The sequence below is a fragment of the Amphibalanus amphitrite genome, unplaced genomic scaffold (assembly GCF_019059575.1).
Source record: "Amphibalanus amphitrite isolate SeventyFive unplaced genomic scaffold, NRLGWU_Aamphi_draft 000585F_arrow, whole genome shotgun sequence".
Lineage (NCBI taxonomy): Eukaryota > Metazoa > Arthropoda > Thecostraca > Balanomorpha > Balanidae > Amphibalanus > Amphibalanus amphitrite.
In genome coordinates, this window is record NW_024882079.1 from 136,456 (window position 1) to 157,230 (window position 20,775).

Consider the following 20,775-nt stretch of genomic DNA (forward strand, 5'->3'; position numbering starts at 1 on the left):
TCATTGGATTCGTCTCTTCCCAAAGAATCTTTTTGGTCTTTACTGCTAAGCTCTATCTCCAACAGGAACGAAATGGCGCGGGGGGGGGGGTGGCAACCACCCCCCCCCCATGTGCGTTCTAGGATGGGAAAATGGCATGTGCGGGCGAGGGGTAACCGATATCACAATATGACTGGAAGAGAAAACGATGACGGGTTGACGATAAACACTCCCCGAGTGTCTGAAGGCGATGTCTGGAATGACTGTAAATGGTGTCTGGAATTTCGGACGGATAAGTGATAAGCATGGAGTTACTCATGGCGAAGCTTCCCGTTGGCTACAGAGCTCCCGTCAGTGGGGTTAGAGGTAACACCTCCGGTATCATTAGTTAGCATGACATGCATGGGTCCATTGACTTTTCAGACAAAAACCAGTCTCGGTCTTTCTTCGTTCTGGTCTGCTCGCAGATTCCGATAAAAATAGCAGTTGGGTTTCGTTTACGAGAAGAAAATCGCGCAATGAGGTGCCGTACCAGCTGGTAAGGTTCTAAATGTCACTGAAATATACAGTTGTCATATTCGGAACCGGTCGTAAGCCGGGGGTTAGTGCGCCGAAATTGTCACATGGACGTAACTGCCTCAGCGAGACCGTGTCAGTTACTGAGAGCAGTGGTAAACGCAGCTCTGTCACCAATTCACTGCCAGCCGCCGCAGCTGGCAGATGTGACAGCTGGCGCTGCTGTCAGAAAATGCAACTGACAGTGGCCACAAGTCACGGCCAGGACATATGACAGCATTCGTGGCTGAAATTAGTCGCCTCGCCTATAGAGCTGACAGCTGACGGAAGCAGTCTTCCGTTCCCCACTGGTTGGACAGCCCGTGGACTCAGGTTGGTGAATCCACACGCAAAGCACACTCAGGAAGACAGTCCCAGTCCAGCAAGACACACAGCCCGACCGAACTGCGTTACGTAACTTTGTGTCAAGACAATGCGAGCCGCAGGACCAATGGACCCAGCTACGCGATACAACGGCAGGGGAAAACCACCACCCACCGTCATTCCTCCCAGTCCCACAGATTAGCACCGATAAGCCTGCCGACAATTAAAAACGACGTCCTGCATGAATGAAAGTACGAAACCACGAGAGCCATGCTTGGTATGAGTATCACACACAGGATAATGCACGGGGCTCGACAGAGGGAAAGCGGAGATTGAGGTTCGTACCTGAACCAACAGCGTTTCACGGCCAAGGCGAGTGATGAGTACACTCAATATACCCTGGATGAGTACTCCACGCGATGCACACACCACAAACCGGACCGGACACGCCATGCCTTCAATGGGGGGGGGGGGGGGCTGCAGCGACACGGCATTGTTTTCTGCAGCGGGCTGCGCTGCGTAGCAGCTGTGTCGGGACCGTAACACTGTAACACGTATCGTGCAGTGGTGATTGTTACTGTTACCGCACCGTTCCACTTGCAAGTGGACACCGTAACAGATGAAGTCAGTTCGTTTTAGAATTGTGCGACCCACAAGACTGGCATCTACAAAGGGATGCGTAATTTAGTTAATAAGGAACCCTACCCCAGCCTCAGTTTCTTTGTGAAGCTATCAGCCACGCTGGGGGCGCCTGTGAAGAGCTTTCATTGAGCGCCGGCCCGCCTCCGGTAAAGGACCTCTCCATCACATCCTTCACTGCTACTTCACTCCACCGCACTTCTCGCACTTCACCACGACTGAAAGTCCCCGGTCCGGGATTTTCCCCTGGCTGTCTCCGGTCCGGTCGAATTAGGCGCGTGTGAGAGCGGGGACCTCACATTTCTAATCCGACCAAAAACGTCAAAAATAAAGTTTGCCTTCATTGTATTCTCCTCATTGGTGTTTACGCAAAGGAGGAAGCAGTCACACAAAAATTACAAACTTAACGATATGTATTCAGGCAGTTGCATGGCTAAAACAACGTCGGTTCTACGACAAACAAGTCAAACAAGTCCCAAAAACAGCTTATTTTCCCACACGTGGACCTTCAATGTCTGCCGTTCTGGCGATGGGCGGGAGAGATATATTATCCGCAGCTATGACATCATTCACCACAGTAAACCACTCGCAAAAACACAGAGCTTCTTCGCATTTCAACAGCCAAGGCGAACGAGCCCATCTTCATCAGACCACAGCTCAGTCCCTGGAAGATATCTCCAACCGGCGCGGCGGCTGCTACGACCAGTCTGTCGTCGGCGAGTGTTTAACATCGAGAAGCACTGGGGTCGCAGATTGCCATGGCAACCGGCCCACCTCTGTCGCCTCCTGCCACTCGGGACCTGAGGACAAACATGTCACAAACACAGTCGTTCAAAGCCGTAAAAACGTCGGCAGAATGGTTACGAAGGTTGTGTACGAAGCTAGGGAGGATGTCTGAGACACCTACCGAAGCAGCATCAGGTTGTAAAGCAGCGGCAAATCAGTTGTTTTTTTTTATATCGAAATGCCCGAGTTGTTATGATGTGTATAGCCAACAAAATATCGCGGTGATGCTCAAAAGGAAACGAGGAATCATCAGTACACCTTCAGCTATTCATTTATTTATTTATATGGTGAGCTGAAAGCTCATCTCTGAAAGCATGACCCAACAAAGACCGCCATAGGACACGAGTCCAAATACATTGCAACACGAAGTTGAAAACATTCATGCAACACCTTGGAACTATTTCGATATTCCGTGCAGTTCTTGTCGCAAACATACGCGGCGGTAGTTTGGCGTCCCGTCATCCCAGCAGAGACAAGGCAATGACCATTCCCTTCCGCAGCACAGACGTGCCGGGACTCCCGAACGCTCAGTGGCTGCAGGAAGGAACGATGGGAGAGAAGGGAGGGAGGAAGGGAAAGGGGAGAGGGAGGGGGAGAAGGAGAGGGGAGAGAGAGGGAGAGAAGACGATTTAGAGGAAAAGACAGAAAGTCAGAGGGAGAAGAAATGAGAGAAGTGACGATTAGAGTCGGAGGGGGCAATACTATAGCTTAGCCTTTGCTAAACTATAGTATTGCTAATGCTCTTTGATAAGCCAGAAGGCCGAGGGATTGATATAATCCAAATGCGATTGGCTACTATCCCACGTAAAAAACCGCACGGTTGTATGAGCCACGAAGGGGTTGTATCCACCCCAACCCCCGTTTGCATTGAATGCTAAGCGAATACCTTGCCTCGAAAATATATGAATGTCGCTATTTCGCCTCAGCAATTTCAGCGTCGATCCGGTGACGGGAAGGAGATCCGGGGATGAGACGGCGGCCGGGGCCCGGCAGTCGGCCGGTGTCGTCTCGCACAGACACCGGTGTCAGTTCTGCGCCTTATCTCCCGCTCCTAGGCGGGGGCGAGGAGGGAGACGGACTTAGGGATCAGGTGACATTATTACGCGCCGTGCTGACGAGCATGATCCTCCCCTCCCCTCCTCCCTCCCAACCACAGCCTGTCCAAAATCACACCGACAACACGTCTGTCCCTGGAGAAAATCCTACGCCGCCAACGTGCCTGTCTGCCGACCAGACTTGTAAATGACTCAAATTTTTTTGAGTCGATTCTTTGTTTGAGTCTGGAAATTTGAATCGATTCATCAAACGACTCATGATGTTAAATTTAATTGATTCGAATCAACTCATGACTCATCAAGTTCCTCGATAAAATGATTCGAATCAACTCATGACTCGAGCAACTAGCCAACGGAATGATTCGAATCAACTCATGACTCACACATTTTGATGAATCGATTCAAATCAACTCATGACTCACACAACATTTTTATTGAACTTATTTCATTCAACCTATGACTCACTATAGGCATTTGTTGATTATTTGACTCAAAGCTATGATAAAATGAATATGCCGCATACCACAATTGTATTAAGCAGTATAGTAGCCTTGACCAAAGATTCAAGCAGCTACCTAGTAAGACTAGGTACATAGGTACCTACTTTGGCAAACATGGTTGATGCAGTTTCCAGTTCCTAAGTCCCAATTCCACTTTTGAATTCTAATATTCCTGCAGATTGGGCTACCTATTCTGTAGCATACTGGTCACTGGTCAGTCTTGCTTCAATTTCTTATCTTGTCACCTACAACAAAGCAAACAAGTTCTAACTGCAAGCAGTCCAGAAAATACTTCAAATGTTTGTACACATCACTTCCATTCAGTTTGCTGTACACACCCAACAATATTTTGGGCTGTAGAAATCAAATACCAATAACATATGAGGTAAGTATGACTGAAATCCATTTATAATGGACACAAATCCAATTGAAGCAAGGCTGACCAGTTGCAAATCTTACCTGCCTTTTCAAAGACATTGACATACCAATTACCAAAGTCACTGTGCCCACCGGAAATCGCAGTTCATGTCTGATACCCATGGCCTTGGTTTGATATTTAAATACATTTCATAACTCAATCAGCTTTGAAATTATTTCTATCTGTATGAAATGAATCTAAGGCATTCTCCAGAAGCCGTGATATTGAACAGATTTTTAGCCAACTGGCGCCGCATGGTGGCGCTAGCAGAGCGTGTAACACTAGCGCTCTACTAGCGCCATCATACGGCAACAGCTGGCAAATAACTGAGTCAATACCAATGCCGTTCTCCAAGGCCAATAATGATTCCGTGTTGATATGAAAACGGCGCATTTGAGCGTCATATATGCTAAGCCTTACGCACGCTAATCTACTGCATAAAGGTAACAATTTTGGAACACGATCGGGAAGAGGACAAAGTCTCCACTCTAGCACATACTAAACGCCTAATGACATTGATACAAAGACCCCGAATGCATTGACGAGTAAATGTGCATCAGGAACGGATTTTCCTACTTGTTCATCATAGTGATACGTTTGTAATACGCAATTACTCTGCTCATGGATCCCAGCTCAAAGACGCTAAGATCAAAATCAGGTCAGTCCCAGAAACTTTGGTTTTTATTCTATATCTAAGTACTAACAACAAATTGTAGTTTGTTTTCTACGTTAATGAATTGGCACTAAGTCATGATCGCAACCTTGCGGTACTTTAATGCCATTTCGATTTTGCAGTACTTTAACGCCAAAAATTGTTTGCAGTGTTTTAACGCCTGCGTTGTCTTGCTATTGGTGTCGACATTTCTGGCGGACCTTACAGTTTTATGTTTCTCATTTTGATTTTGATTTTCTGGTTTGGGACGTTATATAGTTGATATTTGAAGGACTTATGTATTCCATTCTAAAAACGAATATCTTTTACCAAGAATATTAGCAAAGGTATCAGTATGTATTGTATGTATGTATTGACACCAAAAGCCTTCCACATATGGCGTGGCGATTACGGCTTAGATCCGAGTATAATGGGTAACAATCATGCGGGCAGGGGGCACTGCTCCATGGATCCCCAGTTCACATCATTTTTAGCAGCTGTAATAAAAGGGGCTTAGGTGAGCATGGAATTAATTGTTCTTCTTACGCCTTATATGATTAAATATGACCTGAATCTGGTTCTAAAATACAAACTGTGAAGCGAAGTGAAATGACCATGGCATGAGTGTTTTACTTTGCAACACAAGGTTGCTCAATTGGAAAGAAAATATTTTCTTCTTGCACAGTACACAATTTTCCAAATGAATTTCGGGAACGGGTCCATCTGGTTCCAATGCTGACCTAGACCGGGTCTGACCGGTTCTGGAAATGTGCCAGTCAGACTGGGTCCGGGTCCGGGTCCGGGTCCCAAAATTTTCCAGTTTTGCCACCTCTAGTAGGTACCTAGGTACCAACTGCCAAATGCTTTTGGCTCATTAGGCGCCTGTGCCTGAGCCTCTGAGGCTCTTGTAAGTCTGAAATATGGAGTTAAGTGATGGCTAAAGCTGAGGGGGTGATCTAGCATTGATTATTAGGGTGTTGATGGTGACTTGTAAACGACTCAAATTTTTTTTGAGTCGATTCTTTGTTTGAGTCTGAAAATTTGAATCGATTCATCAAATGACTCATGATGTTAAAGTTAATTGATTCGAATCAACTCATGACTCATCGAAAAACGGTTTGATTCTGAGTCGATTCACGAATCAACTCAGAGTCGTTTACAAGTCTGCTGCCGACAAGACCTCATGCAGACGCTACTGGACACTGCCCCCTACACCTATCCCCATCACGTAGCCTTCGGGCGACGACCCCGACCCCGACCCCCACCGCCGGCGGGCAGCCCGCGGTCGACCGACTCGTTCGTTAGTCCGTGCGGCGATGCGGCAGGCGGGCTCGTTACAGATGCCTCGTATGTCGCTCTGCTCCATTAGTTCGCAGGTTCGCGGCGACGGCGCAGCCGGCAGGGAGTCGGCCGCGGGTCCTACAAACAAGGCCAGTAAACAGAAGCCACGACCGCGCGCACATTGCTGCGACAGTGAGGATTAACGTTAATGCAACGGCGCAGTTTTAGACTTTAGTGGAAAGAAGGTGCAGTTTCAGTAGAAAGACAGTCGATTTCGGACACGTGTGGCGAAGCAGTGTTCTAAGAGGAAGCAAAATTTATCATTTTAGATTTATGGTGACCTGAGAGACACTAACGTGGGGTCAGTGCTTCGGGGTCAAAGTCTCGAGGTTGGTGTCCGAGTGTTAGTGTTTAAAGTGTCCGTCTCGGGGTCAGACGGAGTCAATGGCTCATCTCTCTATCTCGGGGTCACTGTCTCTCTGTCCAGGGGTCATTGTCTCTCTGTCCCGGGGTCACTGTCTCTCCACTCTCACGGTCCATGCCCTGTCCCGGGGTCACCAGCCGGTCGGCGGCCGCTCGCCTCCGTCCCCTCCCCCGGGAGTCCCTGTCCCGACCCCGGCCGCCCGCGCTCCCGCCGGGCAGCCGTGTCCATCGGCCGGCCGGCAAACCCTATTTGCCGGCCACTCACGGTCGCGATGGAGGACCGGGGGCGCTCGGCCGAGAGCGCCGCGCCAGCCCCGGGTGGTGGTGGTATCACACTGGTACTGCATATAAGGCTGATATGGTATGCCTGTACCACTGCAGCTACATAGCTCCGGGCGCCAGCCGTATCGCGCTGGTAAGGCCGGCAAGGGTGGTATGTCTGTACCACAGCATGTTGCACAGCTCTCGGTGGCAGCACTACCGCACAAGTGTGGTAAACAAAAGGGGTGATATATCCGTACCATGGACGTTATATAGCTCCGGGTCGCTGCAGCATCATCCTGGTACAACAGACAAGGGTGGCGCGTCCGTACCAAAGCAGGGCGTATCGGACCTTCCAGCCATGCCAGACAATATGTGAGCGCAAATATGAGCATCTCGCTAGGGAAGAAAGAAAAGATACAATGTATGCACTAGCTTCAGTCCATGTGGTTACAAAGAGGGTAGAACTTCATGAAGTTATTTTGGTTTCGCGTCATGCTTTTCCCATAGGTCCCATAGGCCTCCTGGTCAGGTGACTTTCCACAAAATTACTTCAGAATAGAGGAGACGCCTGACTTCACCAACTTGGCAGATCATGAACGGGAACGCGTGTTAGGCGACAAGCACAGGTAAAGGCTAGATATTGATGTTGTTCAAAACAAAGAAAGCACATCGCCCCCCCCCCCCCCATTAAATCTGCTAAAGCCCAAGCTCCACTACCCGATTTTTTTCGTGCGATTTTGCGATATTGCGATATCGCATCGCAAAAAGTTCAGAATTCTGATATTTTTCCGATATTGCGTAAACGGTATAGCGTGAGCGATATTGCGTAATGTTTCTCGCGCAATATCGCTCACGCAATATCGCAAAAAATTCAGAATTCTGAACTTCTTTGCGATGCGATATCGCAATATCGCAAAATCGCACGGAAAAATCGCGTAGTGGAGCCTGGGCTTGAGTATGACCTACACCACTGGATGAACTAGCGATGGCCGATGGATTTAGTCAATCGTGTAGACAAAGCTTGCGCAATGGATAAAGTAATTCAAATCCGTCATATCCCAGACGACATTCAAGCTCTCTCGCATGCAATTAGGCATAGCAAACAACCACAAGGGCCTCACTGGAGTCTATGACGACATCCCCTTGGTAACGCAGGACCATGTCTCCCACGCGGATATCGGCATCTGTCGCACAGATAATGAGATATTTTTCCGCGACATGCGTCATGATGATTTGGATTTTTCGGGCGAAAGAAATGACAAAAAGAAATGCCCATCTGACAAAAACAGACACACAATCTTCGCAAGGAATGAGCGGACAAGAAAGGAAGATAGCAACATATCGTGAGCAAACATGACAAGAAAACAGGTCACCATATTATGAGCAAACGCAAACAGGTGGATTTTCATGCACCAAGTCAGCGAGTCATCAAATCTAATGAACGAGCGTGTTTAAGAAGTTTCAATGAGGATATAAAAGGAAGCTGACCGCCAGAATGTATTTAACATTCTTTGCACATCTGAAACGGCACGGCAGTGTGGCCGCTCGGGACGGCAGCTCTGAAATTGGAGTTCAAACTCGAGCAGCAACTCTGTCCATGGTTTGCAATATACGTCAGCGCCTGTGAGTGGCCATTGCCTGTTACAAGAGCTGATGAGAAAAGTCCGCCCGAATTGGTGCCCAACAACAGTGGCAAGCTGCCAAAACGGTCGCTTCACAGAGAGTGAGACGATGTTATAGACAACGGTGGTTGAAACATTTCACGGGTAGTTAAAAATGATGATTATAAAAATACGAATATATATGTACTGGCCTCTAAGTTAAGCGTTACGATCCATTCTGTGCCAAAGCTCCCGAATGCCTATGTTTTCGTTTACAAACTAGGGAATGGTGGGGCACATTCGTGCAAAAAATGGATAAATCCATATACATATCTGTTCTTTGGTTGGTGCAATGGCAAAATTGCTGATTGTAGTAGGTATGGAAAGGAACTATTGCAGATATTTCTCCTCCTTAAAAGTTATCCTCTAAAAGTATCGCTTCTTTTAGAAAAATGACTTTTAAATTTTAATAACTCTAAATGCTTGCACGAACCTGCCCCAGGTATGAGGCACATTCGTGCAAGGGGTGGGGCACTTCTTGCACCCTGCAAAATTCGAGGAATTACCGGGCATTACCAGAAATTTACCAAAAGAAATTGGCAGGGGGTCATTTCACTTGATTCCTTTCGACAAGAAAGCATTGCACAACAGAATTGTAGAAAGAATGGGCTGGCCACCAAGAATGTGCCAACTGCCGACCATCGGCCCGCCTCCGTGACCTCGCCAAGGTCGCGTGAATTACTTGTCACGACGTCGCAAGCAACCGAGACTGAGTCAGGCGAGCGTCATAAGTGAAACGTACTACAGATAAAGTTATAAAAGAACACGCAAGAACGAAAAAGCATGCACAATGTCAGTGGCGTATCCAGGATCTTGAAAAGAGGGAAGCCAAACCTGCTCAAGGGGCCCCACCCTTATCTTAGGGGCCCCAGTAGTGGCGTACTTAACCCACGCCCAGTTGCGGTTCTTTGCCACTTTCACCCATGTGAGGGAGCCTTTTTAGGCACACTCGGCAATCTAAAAAAGAAAAGAAAACGTTAAAAAGCCATTGATATGACCTTATGCCGCTCTCGAACCCACGCCGGTCTCTAGAAGCCCATGATCCCCCCCTGAGGGTCCCACGCCGGCCTTAAAGGGCCACTCCTACCTCAGGGGGCCCAAACATGCATAAGTCCTGAAAAGTGGCTGCCGAGGCCCTCGAGGTGGCCTCTAATGGCCCGACGCCAGCCTATGAAGGCCCGCGCTGGCTTCTGAGGGCCCAGCACCAGCCTCTGAAGTCTGAAGTCAGATAACGGATGGTCCCACGCTGGCCTCAGAGGGTTCACGGTGGTCACAGAGTGCGCCACACTGGCCTAACAGGGCTCCACATGGTCTTCAGAGGGCCCCAAGCTAGTCTCGGTGGCCAATGGGCCTCAATCTGACCTAAGAAGGCCCTATGTCGCTGGGCTTAAAAGACCCCACGCTGGACATAGACTGCCCAATGCTGGACATAGAGGGTCCCACACTGGTCTTACAAGGACAATCAGAAACTGGAACCAATTGCCAGAAACCATCCGTAATCAAAAACGAAAAAAAATGGCGGCGCTAGATATGGGGAGAGTTTTTCTCGAATAACTTTCGAACTAGTCAAGATAGGAACAAACTAGGGGCACCATCGTGATCCTCTCGTCAATCCTCGTCAATCCGCATCGAATGATATATATATATATATATATATATATATATATATATATATATATATATATATATATATATATATATATATATATATATATATATATGTGTGTGTGTGTTGACCTCGAAAGGTCAAGGTCAAAGGTTGACCTCAGGTCACGTGACCTCGAGGTCATCATATATATCATTCGATGCGGCTTGACGAGCTGAACACAATGCGACCATCCGCGCGGCTGTATCTTGTTCCTGTACGGAGTTATTGGCAAAAAACCGCTGGTGACCTTTGATGACGTCACATGACCTTACAGCTGCCCAACAGCAAAACAGACCTCAAGGTAGTGAAGGTTGATCGTATATGAAGTCATGTATGGTATATGGGGCCATTCCGACCCGTTTTAGTGGCAAGAACAGGGAGTTGATTTTTCCCCCATTGACTTATAATGGGGAGGTCGCGAAATTGACCTGACCTTAGGTCACCGACATCAAAATTCCGAGATATACAAATTGTAGCTACTAATGACCTCATAACATCCTGCGACTTTCAAAGGCCTCCGACATCTACTGTAGCTCTGGCACGGTGACAAAGTTGCAAAAAAGTGACTTGAGGTTGGGTCATTCAAAGTGACCTGGTGACCTGACCTAAAAAGTTAGGAGGTTCAAACTTGCACAGCATGTGTAAAATTGATGAGAGAATAGTCGTACCAAATTTTGCGGCGCTACGCGCCGCGGTTTTCCCGCTTTTCGCGAAAAACCTCAGGGGCCCCCGTCGGTGCGCGTGTTAACCCGCGCCCCGTAGGGGGGGCCGAAACGGCCCCCCCCCCTGTCCTTTTCGGTCGATATCTCCTAAACGGCTGGAGATATCGCCACCAAACTTTCAGGACCCCTCCGGGCATCAATTTTACACATTGTGACCAAAAATTTTTCCAGAGGCTATGATAGGTTGGCCACAAATGACGTCAGAGTGACGTCATGTTCTGTCATTTTCGACCGAAAAAAGACCTTCGCAAGAAGACCTGTCAGGACTACAGCTTTGAAGATACAGAAAAATGATCAAGACATAAAAGGTGTAGAATTGACAGGGCTACACAACTGCTATCTCGAATTTTTGAAATTTTTGAGTTTTGACCCCCAAAAATCAAAAAAGCATTGTTTTGGATATATTCGCCAAAAAATCCAAAAGGTTTTTTGAGTTTCGAAAAAAACCAGAATATATGTGATAGTGCCTACCTTCTTCTATCTACATACCAAATTTCAGATCGATACCTCGTTTTTTGGCCAAGTTATAGCGAAAAAAAAAAACTGTTAAAAATGATGACGTCAAATTTTCAAACTCAATTTTTGGCAATTCTAGAACTCCTAGAGCAAAACGAAGACCACCATTAGACTCCCCGTGACGAGCTGCATCGAATCGATACCCATTTTATGCAAAAATATCAACTTTGAAATTTGACCTAATTTGACCTGACCTTGACCTGACCTTCACAAAAACGTGACCTAGGCTGGCCCCAAAGGCTGCCTAACCCACATAATCGCATTTGTCATGTAAAATGGACCATAAAACATGTATCACACGACACATTTATATTGTGACCCCCGGTGACCTGACCTCGCTGTGACCTGACCTGGTATCAGTGACCTCAGATAGCAAAGTATGTGTTTGACGAACAATGTACCATCGATGGTTTTCAATAAATTACCAATTTACTCGCTTTCACAGCACCTTTCTTGAATTGCCTGTGAACGGTGAAAATCTGACCTTTGACCTGACCTGTGACGTCATCTGTTTGACCTAGGTCAATGAAATTTGGTCACAAGGTAGTTCCCGGGTGGGCCTATCGAACGCCGTTTGAATTTTGAAAATCGGCCGGTAACTTTCCGAGATCTTAGGGGGGGGGCCGAAACGCCCCCCCCCCCTACGGGTGGTAGGGTCCGCCGGTAGCCCTACGGGGCGCGGGTTAAGAGGCACTGGTGTGGGGCCCTTAGAGGTGGCAGTGGAGGCCCTCACAGGCGCAGTTGTGAGGGCCCCAGCCCCTCAGAAACACCGGTGTGGGCCGTGGGGCCATAGCAAACGGGTATGGGGCCCTTACAGCTGATCCCTTATTGGCCGGCAAGAGCCCTCAGGGCCGGCAAGGTCCCTCAGAACCTGGCGTAAGGCCCTTCTGGAGATAAGTGTGGCTACACAAGAGCCCATGGGGTGTTCTCACAAGCCCTGTGGTCTCCTTTCCAGTTGAAGCGTTGCCAGCGCGGGCCCTCTGCCGCCAATTGGAACCGCAGGGCCTCTCGGGCCCGAGGGGACCCTAAACCCTATAACGGACACGTGCCCCCTCGCCCCTGGCCATACCATTGAATCCGAGTGATCACGGGTCGTTCAGGTAATCAGGGGCCTCTCAGGTGACCAGGGCCTTTCAATTGACCAGCGGTCTTTCAATTGACCAGGAGCCCACCAGGTGACCAGGGGACCCTCTGATAACAAGAGGACGGTTATACGGGCTCCAAGGGTAACTAAGGGCCTTTATGTGACTGCAGGGGCCCTTCATATAACCAGGTACTCCCCGGGTAAACATGGGCCCTTCAGGTGACCAGACCAGAGTTTCTTCAGATCACTGGCCAGGGGTCACCCAGTGGATCAGGGGCCCGTCAGGTAGCTAGGGACCCCTTAGATAACTAGGGGCCCCTCAGGTAACCAGGGGCCCCTCAGATAACCAGGGGCCCCTCATATACCAAGAGGCCCCACTGGTAATCAGGGGCCTCTCAGATAATCAGGGGCTCTCAGGCAATCACGGGCCCCTTAGGCAATCAGGGGCCCCTCAGGTAAGCAGCGGCCCCCCAGGAAACCAGGGGCCCCTCAGGTAACCTTGGGCCCGTCAGATAACCAGGGCCCCCGTAGCCAGGGGCCCCTCAGGTAACCAGGAGTCCTTCAGATAGCCAGGGACCAATCAGGTAACCAGGGCCCCCTCAGATAACCAGGGCCACTCAGATAACCATGGGCCCCTCAGATAACCAGGGGCCACTCAGGTAACCAGGGGCCCCTCAGACAACCAGGGACCTCTCAGGTGACCAGGGGGACCCTCAGGTAACCAGGGCGCCCCTCAGGGCCCCCATGGCCCCCCTGGGGTACGTCACTGCACTAAAGTGACCCAAAGGGCCCACTTGCATGTTTGATGCCAAAGGGGGAGGCCATGGCCTCTTGGCCTCCCCCCTGGATACGCCACTGCACAATGTGCCCCTAGGCAGTGCGAGCACGAACCTGCCCCACCACGTTATTTGTAATACTTGTACATATATTTCAAAATTTATTGTTGAAAAATGACTTTTTTAACAAACAAGTCCGCAGCAGTTCCGTGAATAGAGTGAGCTTTTCGCACCCAATTTTTAAAAGCTGAGCCACATTTCCGAGCAGGATCACGAAAATGAATGTTATGCGAAAAGTCTGGAAAGCGCACGAAAATTACAGCTTTGCGTTTTTATCAAACATGACAGCAGGTACAGTGTTGTCTTCTACAGTACACGAGGGGCGGCAATGATAGACATATTTTCATAATTTACCTTGAGGTCGTGCAGTTACTCGTTTTCCAATAAACTGCTGAAAACGAAATGCCCCATGCACGAAAGTGCCCCAGACTCTCCCCTACACCAGCTTGATTCGCGTTAACCGTAATATACAAAAGCGGAGACTTGAGAAAATTCTTTATAAGATCCCACATCTAAGCAAGTTCATATTTCTCTAGGCTACACAAGCACTAGCCTAACCTATGCAAAAAATCCCGAGATGGTCTATAAAAATAAGAGGAACTCAACAAAGCCCTGTAACAGCAACAGAGTCCTGTACAGTTGGTTGTGCATGGGGTAGATGCAGCCCCCTCGAGTGTTCCTAGAATGCCCATGAAGAGGAAGCGCATTTGGCTATTGGCCTGGATTAAGAACAAATATTTCGTTTTTTTTTTTTACCAGAGTAGCACACATTTTTAGCTGATATTTGGTGTAGGAAAAGTCAATAGTAGCAACATTATACGCATTAGGAATTAGGATAGACGCATAGCATTCCTCATGCAGCCCCCACTCCGATCATCTGAGCTGGCTTATAGGGTCCCTAATTGACATGAGGTTAAAAAATGCGCGACAACTTTATATCATGGGGAGACGCTCTTCTTTCCGTAAAATTCTTAAAGAAAACATTTCAGGTAGCGTAGTTACGTTCTGTCTGATAACAAAGTAACCAAAACGTCACTTTGCACCTGATTTTCATCACATTGAATCGATTTTTGTACGTAAGGAATATATACTTACAGAGTTGAAGCCTATCAAGCATAACCGACAGACCGTCGCTTTACGCGAAATAATGGATTTTTCAACAACATTAAACCGCGTACTGTACCATACCTAACTAGCATAATAACTAAGTATAGCGAGCTATGTTATGGACAAGCGTTTTGCGTTGGCGAGTTTTGTGGGTCACCCCTACAACGTAATTTCTCGGTTATCGCCCCTGTACACCCCCTGTATCTCCCATGCCATCGGTTTCGGCCGGCGCGTCATGACTGCAATGAGCAGCGGCCACAGCAAACAACCCCCGTGCCAGTTACGGCGAGCGGGCCACGGCTTCCAGGAGCGCTATCATTCGGAATTTCCACGCCATCGGCACGTGAGCTCTCTATCTGCCCTCCCGACCACCTGTTCGGCAGCGAAACGGCCACTCACCGTCAGCACATCGCCGCCACATCATGCCGTCGCCGTCTGTAGGTGGCGCCACGGTCGCGCCACCAGACGGCGCTGGCGTCGCATCTTCACCATCGACAGGCAGACTGACGCCGAGCCGACGTAGCTGCTCCTTACTGACGGTGACCGGAGGTCGGGACGGCGGCAGAGCAGAGGCGTCACCGGTGGCCGTCTTCACCAGCTGCATGAGCAGCTGACGACGCTGCTCCGACAGCGGAGGCGACAGGCCGTCCATCAGGCTGGGGCACCGGGTCAGGGCCAGGTCAGGTCAGATCACCGCTCGGGGAAAACGGGAAATCGACCGAGAAATCGATGTCAACAGAAAAGAGACATCGCACACCTGGATTACGCACAAGCTTTGTGGCTATACTGTAGCCGACAACTACCGGCCACAGCATAGCATGAATGTACTCGTGGCGCCAAATATCCCTTTCAAACACCCAACCCTTGGCAGCATCACGATCTCACCACTCACATCGGCAGAAGTCGGATTGTGGTGGCATTCTTGTGCCGCAGTGCTGTCGCCAGCAGGTGGTCCCAGTGGACGGGTGCTTTGGAGGACCTCAGAGTGCAAGCCAGCAGCACGCACATCGACGTCTCTAGGGTCGGCTGAGATTCCGGCTAGGGCACGCAGGAGAGCGCACGTCACGCAGGGTACACAGCAGAGGTGAGGGCAGTCACTGCACGTGCCCAATGTCGGCTTAAATTGCGCCATGGCTGGAGCATCCCGCGATAGGCATAATACCCTTGAATGCTTCCACGGTCCGATGAATCTGAGTTCCATATCCAGTTAATCATCATTGCCACGGCACGTTTAACTTGCATTTAACATCACCAGCAGCCCGAAATATGAACGGCCCTGCGGCGCACTAAGATATTTTACGCATAAATACAGTACCCCTGTGGCCTGTGGTCATATTACGTTTACTTATTTGATGTAGGGACCACCATGTGTAATGGCATGAGGTCACTTAAGATAGCTTCATCATTTCACGGTCGTCCAGTTAACCACTTGCCGTTCCCTCTCACTATTACCTTCCTAACAAGTCCCCCCTCCACCCCCCCCCCCCTCCCCACACTTACCGGCGTTTCCTGAGCAGTGTGTCGCGCCGCCGCTAGCAGCCGGTGCACCCACAGTGCGGCCGCCGACTCCTGCCTCTGACGGTCGCCGGGGGTCGGGCGGCGCGACAGCAGACACTCTAGCAGTTCCGTCAGCAAGCCGTCACGACTGACGTGCTGCAGAGCCGACAGCCACGTCTGGGTGACTTTAAACTGACGCTGCAGAGTCGCTGGACGGACAGACGAGGAGGTCACACACCGCGGCACGGCGGGAACGCGCCGGCGAGTCGGGGAAAGTAGGCATTCTACAGTAACTGCACTCTGAAATGATGGTTGATTTGTACTATTGACATTTATTTTATTTAAAGTGATTACGGAGCGAGCGAAGCGAGCGTAGTCTTTCCTTAGATTAACGGAAATTTCTGAGTATGAGCGGCCGGCCGGCCGGCCGGCCGGCCGGCCGGCCGTGGTCACGCTTTTGCGAAGCTTATATCTCAGCAACCACTTGACCGATTTACATGCGGTAAATTTTGTAGGGTAGCTTCATTCCTTCTACCAAGTATTGGACTATTCCCGATGCATGTGGGTGACCCCTTATGCACGTGCCACGTGCAAAACGAAGAGGTGTCAGTTTGGTAATTGTTGCAATATCTCGGTAACTACTTGGCCGATTGCGCTGAAAGTTGGCATGTAGGTAGGCACCCACACTAGGCACTGCATATCCATGTGCCAGAGTTGGGGTGCTGCTGCACGTGCGCACGTGCAGGGGTCGTTTCCAGATCTCGAGAACGGCTCGACCGATTGCGCTCAAATTTGGTACACAGTTAGGGACCGGTTAGTAGGGTGCCGTGCACAAGTCAGTTGGGACCCATTTTGCACGTGCGCACGTGCAGAGTGCCGCTTCCAGATCTCGAGAACGGCTGGGCCGATTGTGCCCAAATTTGGCACATCGCTAGAGACCGGTTAGTAGGGTGCCGTGCACAAGTCAGTTGGAGGTACCCCCTCGAAATTTCGCACGTGCAAGGCCCACCCTCTCGCTCGCTCCGTTAGTCGCCCCAAAAGGCGTTATACTGGTTCAAAGCATTATAATCTGAGCTAAGCAAACCTCACTCAACAGCTCTGCACACGCCCCTGAGCCCACCATCCTTCCTAACCCATTCCTCACAGCCCGACGGCGTTCCGTACCTGTTCCACCTCCGAACGTCGCTATATACGAGGCCACCATGGCGTCGGCGACCACACTCAGCGTCGGCCGGCGCAGTGCGTGCGAGCTCAGACCGTCGAGCAGCAGCTGTTTGTCCAGGTGCCTGCCTCGTTTGCCGGCCAGGTCAGCCGCCAGACGCGCTAGCCGCCGCGAGTCCAACTCGGTCCGACCCGCCGTCGAGCCGGGCGACAGCTGCCAGTAATTCGTCTGCGGAACGGGGAGGATGGTTTGACACAACCGAAGCTTTAGTGCAGTATTCAGCGATACTTTGAAATACTTTGAAAAACATAAAGCTGGAATCCTAAAACTTGTGGTAACTTTTCAGTCACACTTAAATCCCGAAGCCGGATCATTAACATCACCATGGCAATCCGCACGAGTCAGCTCCCGCGATGTTTTATCGACCTACAGCTGCCGGCGAGAGATGTTCGCAGGCAAGAACTTATTCTTATTCTCTTCTTAATAACTTCTTGACAAGCTTATTGTCGTTGCTGTCGTATTCCCTGTCATACCATACTATCATCTTTAGCCAATTACACCATAGACTACTACGAGCATACTTATATTCCGCTCACCACTGTCCACTGGAGCGCGACGGTGAGCGCGTGCCTGAGGAGGTGCGCCGCCGGAAGGACGCCGTGTGCCGCGTCATGCCGAAGCACCACCACCCAGTCCGGCACGTTCTGCTGGGCGGTCACCTTGCTTATCGGCTGCACGCGGTGACTATCACGCACGTGGTACGCGTGGTTGACAAAGTTGACGAACCTGGCCGACAGTGAGGCGCGTGGGGATGACGCCACAGCGCTGGTCAAGACAGCGTCGAGGAAGAGGGAAGAGATGTGGCAGCATACGGCATCACTTCAGTGTGGAATGAATTGATCGATCGCCACAGCAACGCTCGCTACGTTGTGAGAATATCAGTCAAGCCCATGACGCCGCATCGTGCAAGTCAGTCCGTTCGGGCAAAACCAAGTCAATACCTACTCACCTTATGATGGCAAACGCCATCTGCGGCCGAAACGGATCCAAGTCGCAGTCGCCCGGCTTGCCGGCAATGGCCAGAAAGGCCTGGAGAAGCTCGACCGTCATCAGCGCGCCGGTAGGCGGAGCCGGCGACCTGGAATTGCAGTCAGCAAGATACAAGGTGAATAGGGTGTGAATGTCATAATAAAACGATATGAAGCAACAAAAAAGTGTGGGTAGTAGAGATTCATCATTCAGGGATAAAAAAGCGAGAATGTGAATAAGATCATTAAAAGGAAGAAGCTAGACAGCACTTATTTTGTACTCCTTTGGTCAGAATGACATTGTTTTACAAGTAAAAATATTTTGGGGTTAAATCATGAAATACTTTACTTTCCACCCTAAAATGATGGTCTGCCTGGCAGCCTTCATAGCCATATATTATCTCTTGAGTCTTGGGAGTAACTGTCCATCGAGTTTCCATCTCATCTCACCTTGACATGAGGCAGTTCAGTGCACTGATTGCCAGCTCCAGTTTTGAAGCATCTCCTGGTTCATCTAGAATGCTGCATACCATCACACTCATTTGGTTCCATTCCTCACTGAAAGCCATGCAACACAAAGCTAATAATCATGGTTGCCAATTCACAAACAACACAATAAACATGTACTACATGCCAGATATACAGAAAGAAGTTTAATGGAAGCTCTAAAAAGCTGAAAAGTTCTACAATATTTAACTATTCTCAATTAACTGATACAACTTACATGATTCTGTTTGTCATACATATCTTTCAAGACATGATTAACTTTAAATGCTAAAGTTTTATTTTTCTTTAAATTATCTTTTAATTATTAAAACTTAAAGGATACAGTAAATGTCCATCCTCAAGAGTAGAAAACAGAACAATTTATATGCAATGCAATGACAGTTATCCACCTAAAGTACAGTCCAAGACAACAAACCACAGGATACAATGATAAAACTTACCTGGAACACCACCCTGAATGTGCCATCACTATTTGTGTGGCAGAAATAGAGCTCTTTGCAGTTCTATCCACTCTGAAAAGATGATGAGCATAAGTGGAAGCATAACAGGAATAAAGTGAGCCCACCCATGAAGTGCTGATTCTTAATTTCTCAGAAAAGGTGCAAATTTCACAGCTTGAGTTTATTTGAAATATCTCCTTAAATCACTTATCAGATATCATCACCATTTTCCCAAAATTTGAGTTATTGAATGACATGAATGTTATGCATAGAAGAGGGAGACTAGCACTCTGCCCAATGCCCATTTTATAATATCAGGCATCCCAAAATTACTTATTTTTTTCTTCAAATGCCACCAAACCAAAGTTGTTTGTCTGCCAGTTGCCAGCCATTATCCAGCATCTTTGCTGGTCAGTATCAGTGCCAAGTAGGTAGGTGCCACTTAGAAACCCTAGTTTTTATAAGATGATTCAGGCTGACTTAAAGGTAATATTCCACTCTCTTTAAATCAGCTTTTTTGCTTCAGCTTTGAGTTTTTTCTCTTAAGGCAAACTTTTGAATTCAGATGCTTCCATTTCAAAATGGGATATAGAAGAGCCCAGCCCCAAGCTGTCCAGACAGTCCGCTGCCATATATACCCCCCAGGCTAGACTTGGACTGGCAAGAGTGTTTCAAAAATACATCCAAGAAACCTGGGTGGTGTTTCACAGCCACTGCCAGTGTGCTAATGTCCTAATTGTAATGGGCAATCTTGCCACATGATTGCCACAATACTGAATCTACTGGTTCAGTTGTCATTGGTTCAGGGCCCTGTTTCACCGCCTGACGCTGCGCACGCTGGGAGCTGAGGCATACCCCTGACGTCACTCGAATGACGTTGCGTGCGATCCATTAGCTTATGGTAAATCCCGTTTAGAACAGAGATCTTGAAGAACCTAGTACCAATTGAACCGAAGTTTGAGTGTGAATACTGCTAGCGTGAGGATGGTGTTGGCGCCAGGGTTTTAGTGTTTTGGGATGACGTCATAGCGTAGCGACAGAGGGAAGTTTGTTGATATTGCCATGGAAAACCAACACGCCGACGCGCGCTACAGCGCTCCGCCGTGAAACAGGGCCCAGTTGTCATTGGTTCAATTGTCTACTCGCTCAGTTGTCCACTGGTTCAGTTGTCCACTGGGTCAGGTTCAATTTGAATTTGAATTGTCTGTGGTTCAGTTGTCACTGGCTCAGTACCTAATCAGTTGTCACTAGATCAGCTGTGGCTTGTCCAGTTTTCGCTGGTTCAGAATTGTCCCTGGTTCAGTTTTTACTGGTTCAGTCAGGTTCAGTTGTCCCTGGATCAGTTGTCACTGATGCCTACCGCAATCAATGCCAAATTGCTAAAGAACTCCGAAGAAACATATAATTTGTACTGTTATGAGTTCAGTGATATGTACACAATCATGAGTAGCCATAAATGTAATAGCTGCGCCATGAATGTAAACAGCTCGTTCCCAAGAGAAGTGAAAAATATATTGGCGATGAGCTTTACTTAATATCGTCAAAAATTTCATGTAAAAAAAATCTGCCATAATTATAATAAAAAATGATAAAAGTTCCAAAATTCAACAATGAATAGTATAATTTTGATTCAAGTTTTATTTACTGCTTGAAAATAGTGGAGAATAGAATGAAGAAAAGTAATTACGCTG

General features: G+C 48.6%; 1 protein-coding gene across 3 annotated transcripts; it reads right to left on the reverse strand.

Annotated features, from left to right (window-relative positions):
- Positions 1–1,892: 1,892 nt before the first annotated feature.
- On the reverse strand, positions 1,893–20,522 carry LOC122394328. 3 transcript variants are annotated; one of them, XM_043391115.1, is made up of 10 exons: positions 20,497–20,522; positions 19,085–19,156; positions 18,588–18,695; positions 18,119–18,247; positions 17,706–17,895; positions 17,112–17,337; positions 15,951–16,156; positions 15,343–15,488; positions 14,850–15,106; positions 1,893–2,297 (listed from the first exon to the last, which is right to left on the reverse strand). In XM_043391115.1, exons 2-10 carry the CDS (start codon positions 19,108–19,110, stop codon positions 2,194–2,196), a joined length of 1,392 nt encoding a protein of 463 aa, XP_043247050.1. In that variant the 5' UTR covers positions 19,111–19,156; positions 20,497–20,522; the 3' UTR covers positions 1,893–2,193. The 3 variants fall into 3 exon arrangements, with proteins under 3 accessions (XP_043247050.1, XP_043247048.1, XP_043247049.1); XM_043391113.1 differs by having other exon boundaries at positions 20,445–20,516; XM_043391114.1 differs by having other exon boundaries at positions 20,318–20,513.
- Between the last annotated feature and the right edge of the window lie 253 nt (positions 20,523–20,775).

What these genes read in the sequence shown, in the direction of transcription:
- LOC122394328 (XM_043391115.1), bottom strand. Translation starts at nt 19,110, where the DNA reads ATGGCACATTCAGGGTGGTGTTCCAG. An exon ending in CTGAACTGCCTCATGTCAAG is followed by an intron (nt 18,248 to 18,587) that starts GTGAGATGAGAT and finishes CTGCAATTCCAG; the next exon opens with GTCGCCGGCTCCGCCTACCG. An exon ending in ATGGCGTTTGCCATCATAAG is followed by an intron (nt 17,896 to 18,118) that starts GTGAGTAGGTAT and finishes ACTGTCGGCCAG; the next exon opens with GTTCGTCAACTTTGTCAACC.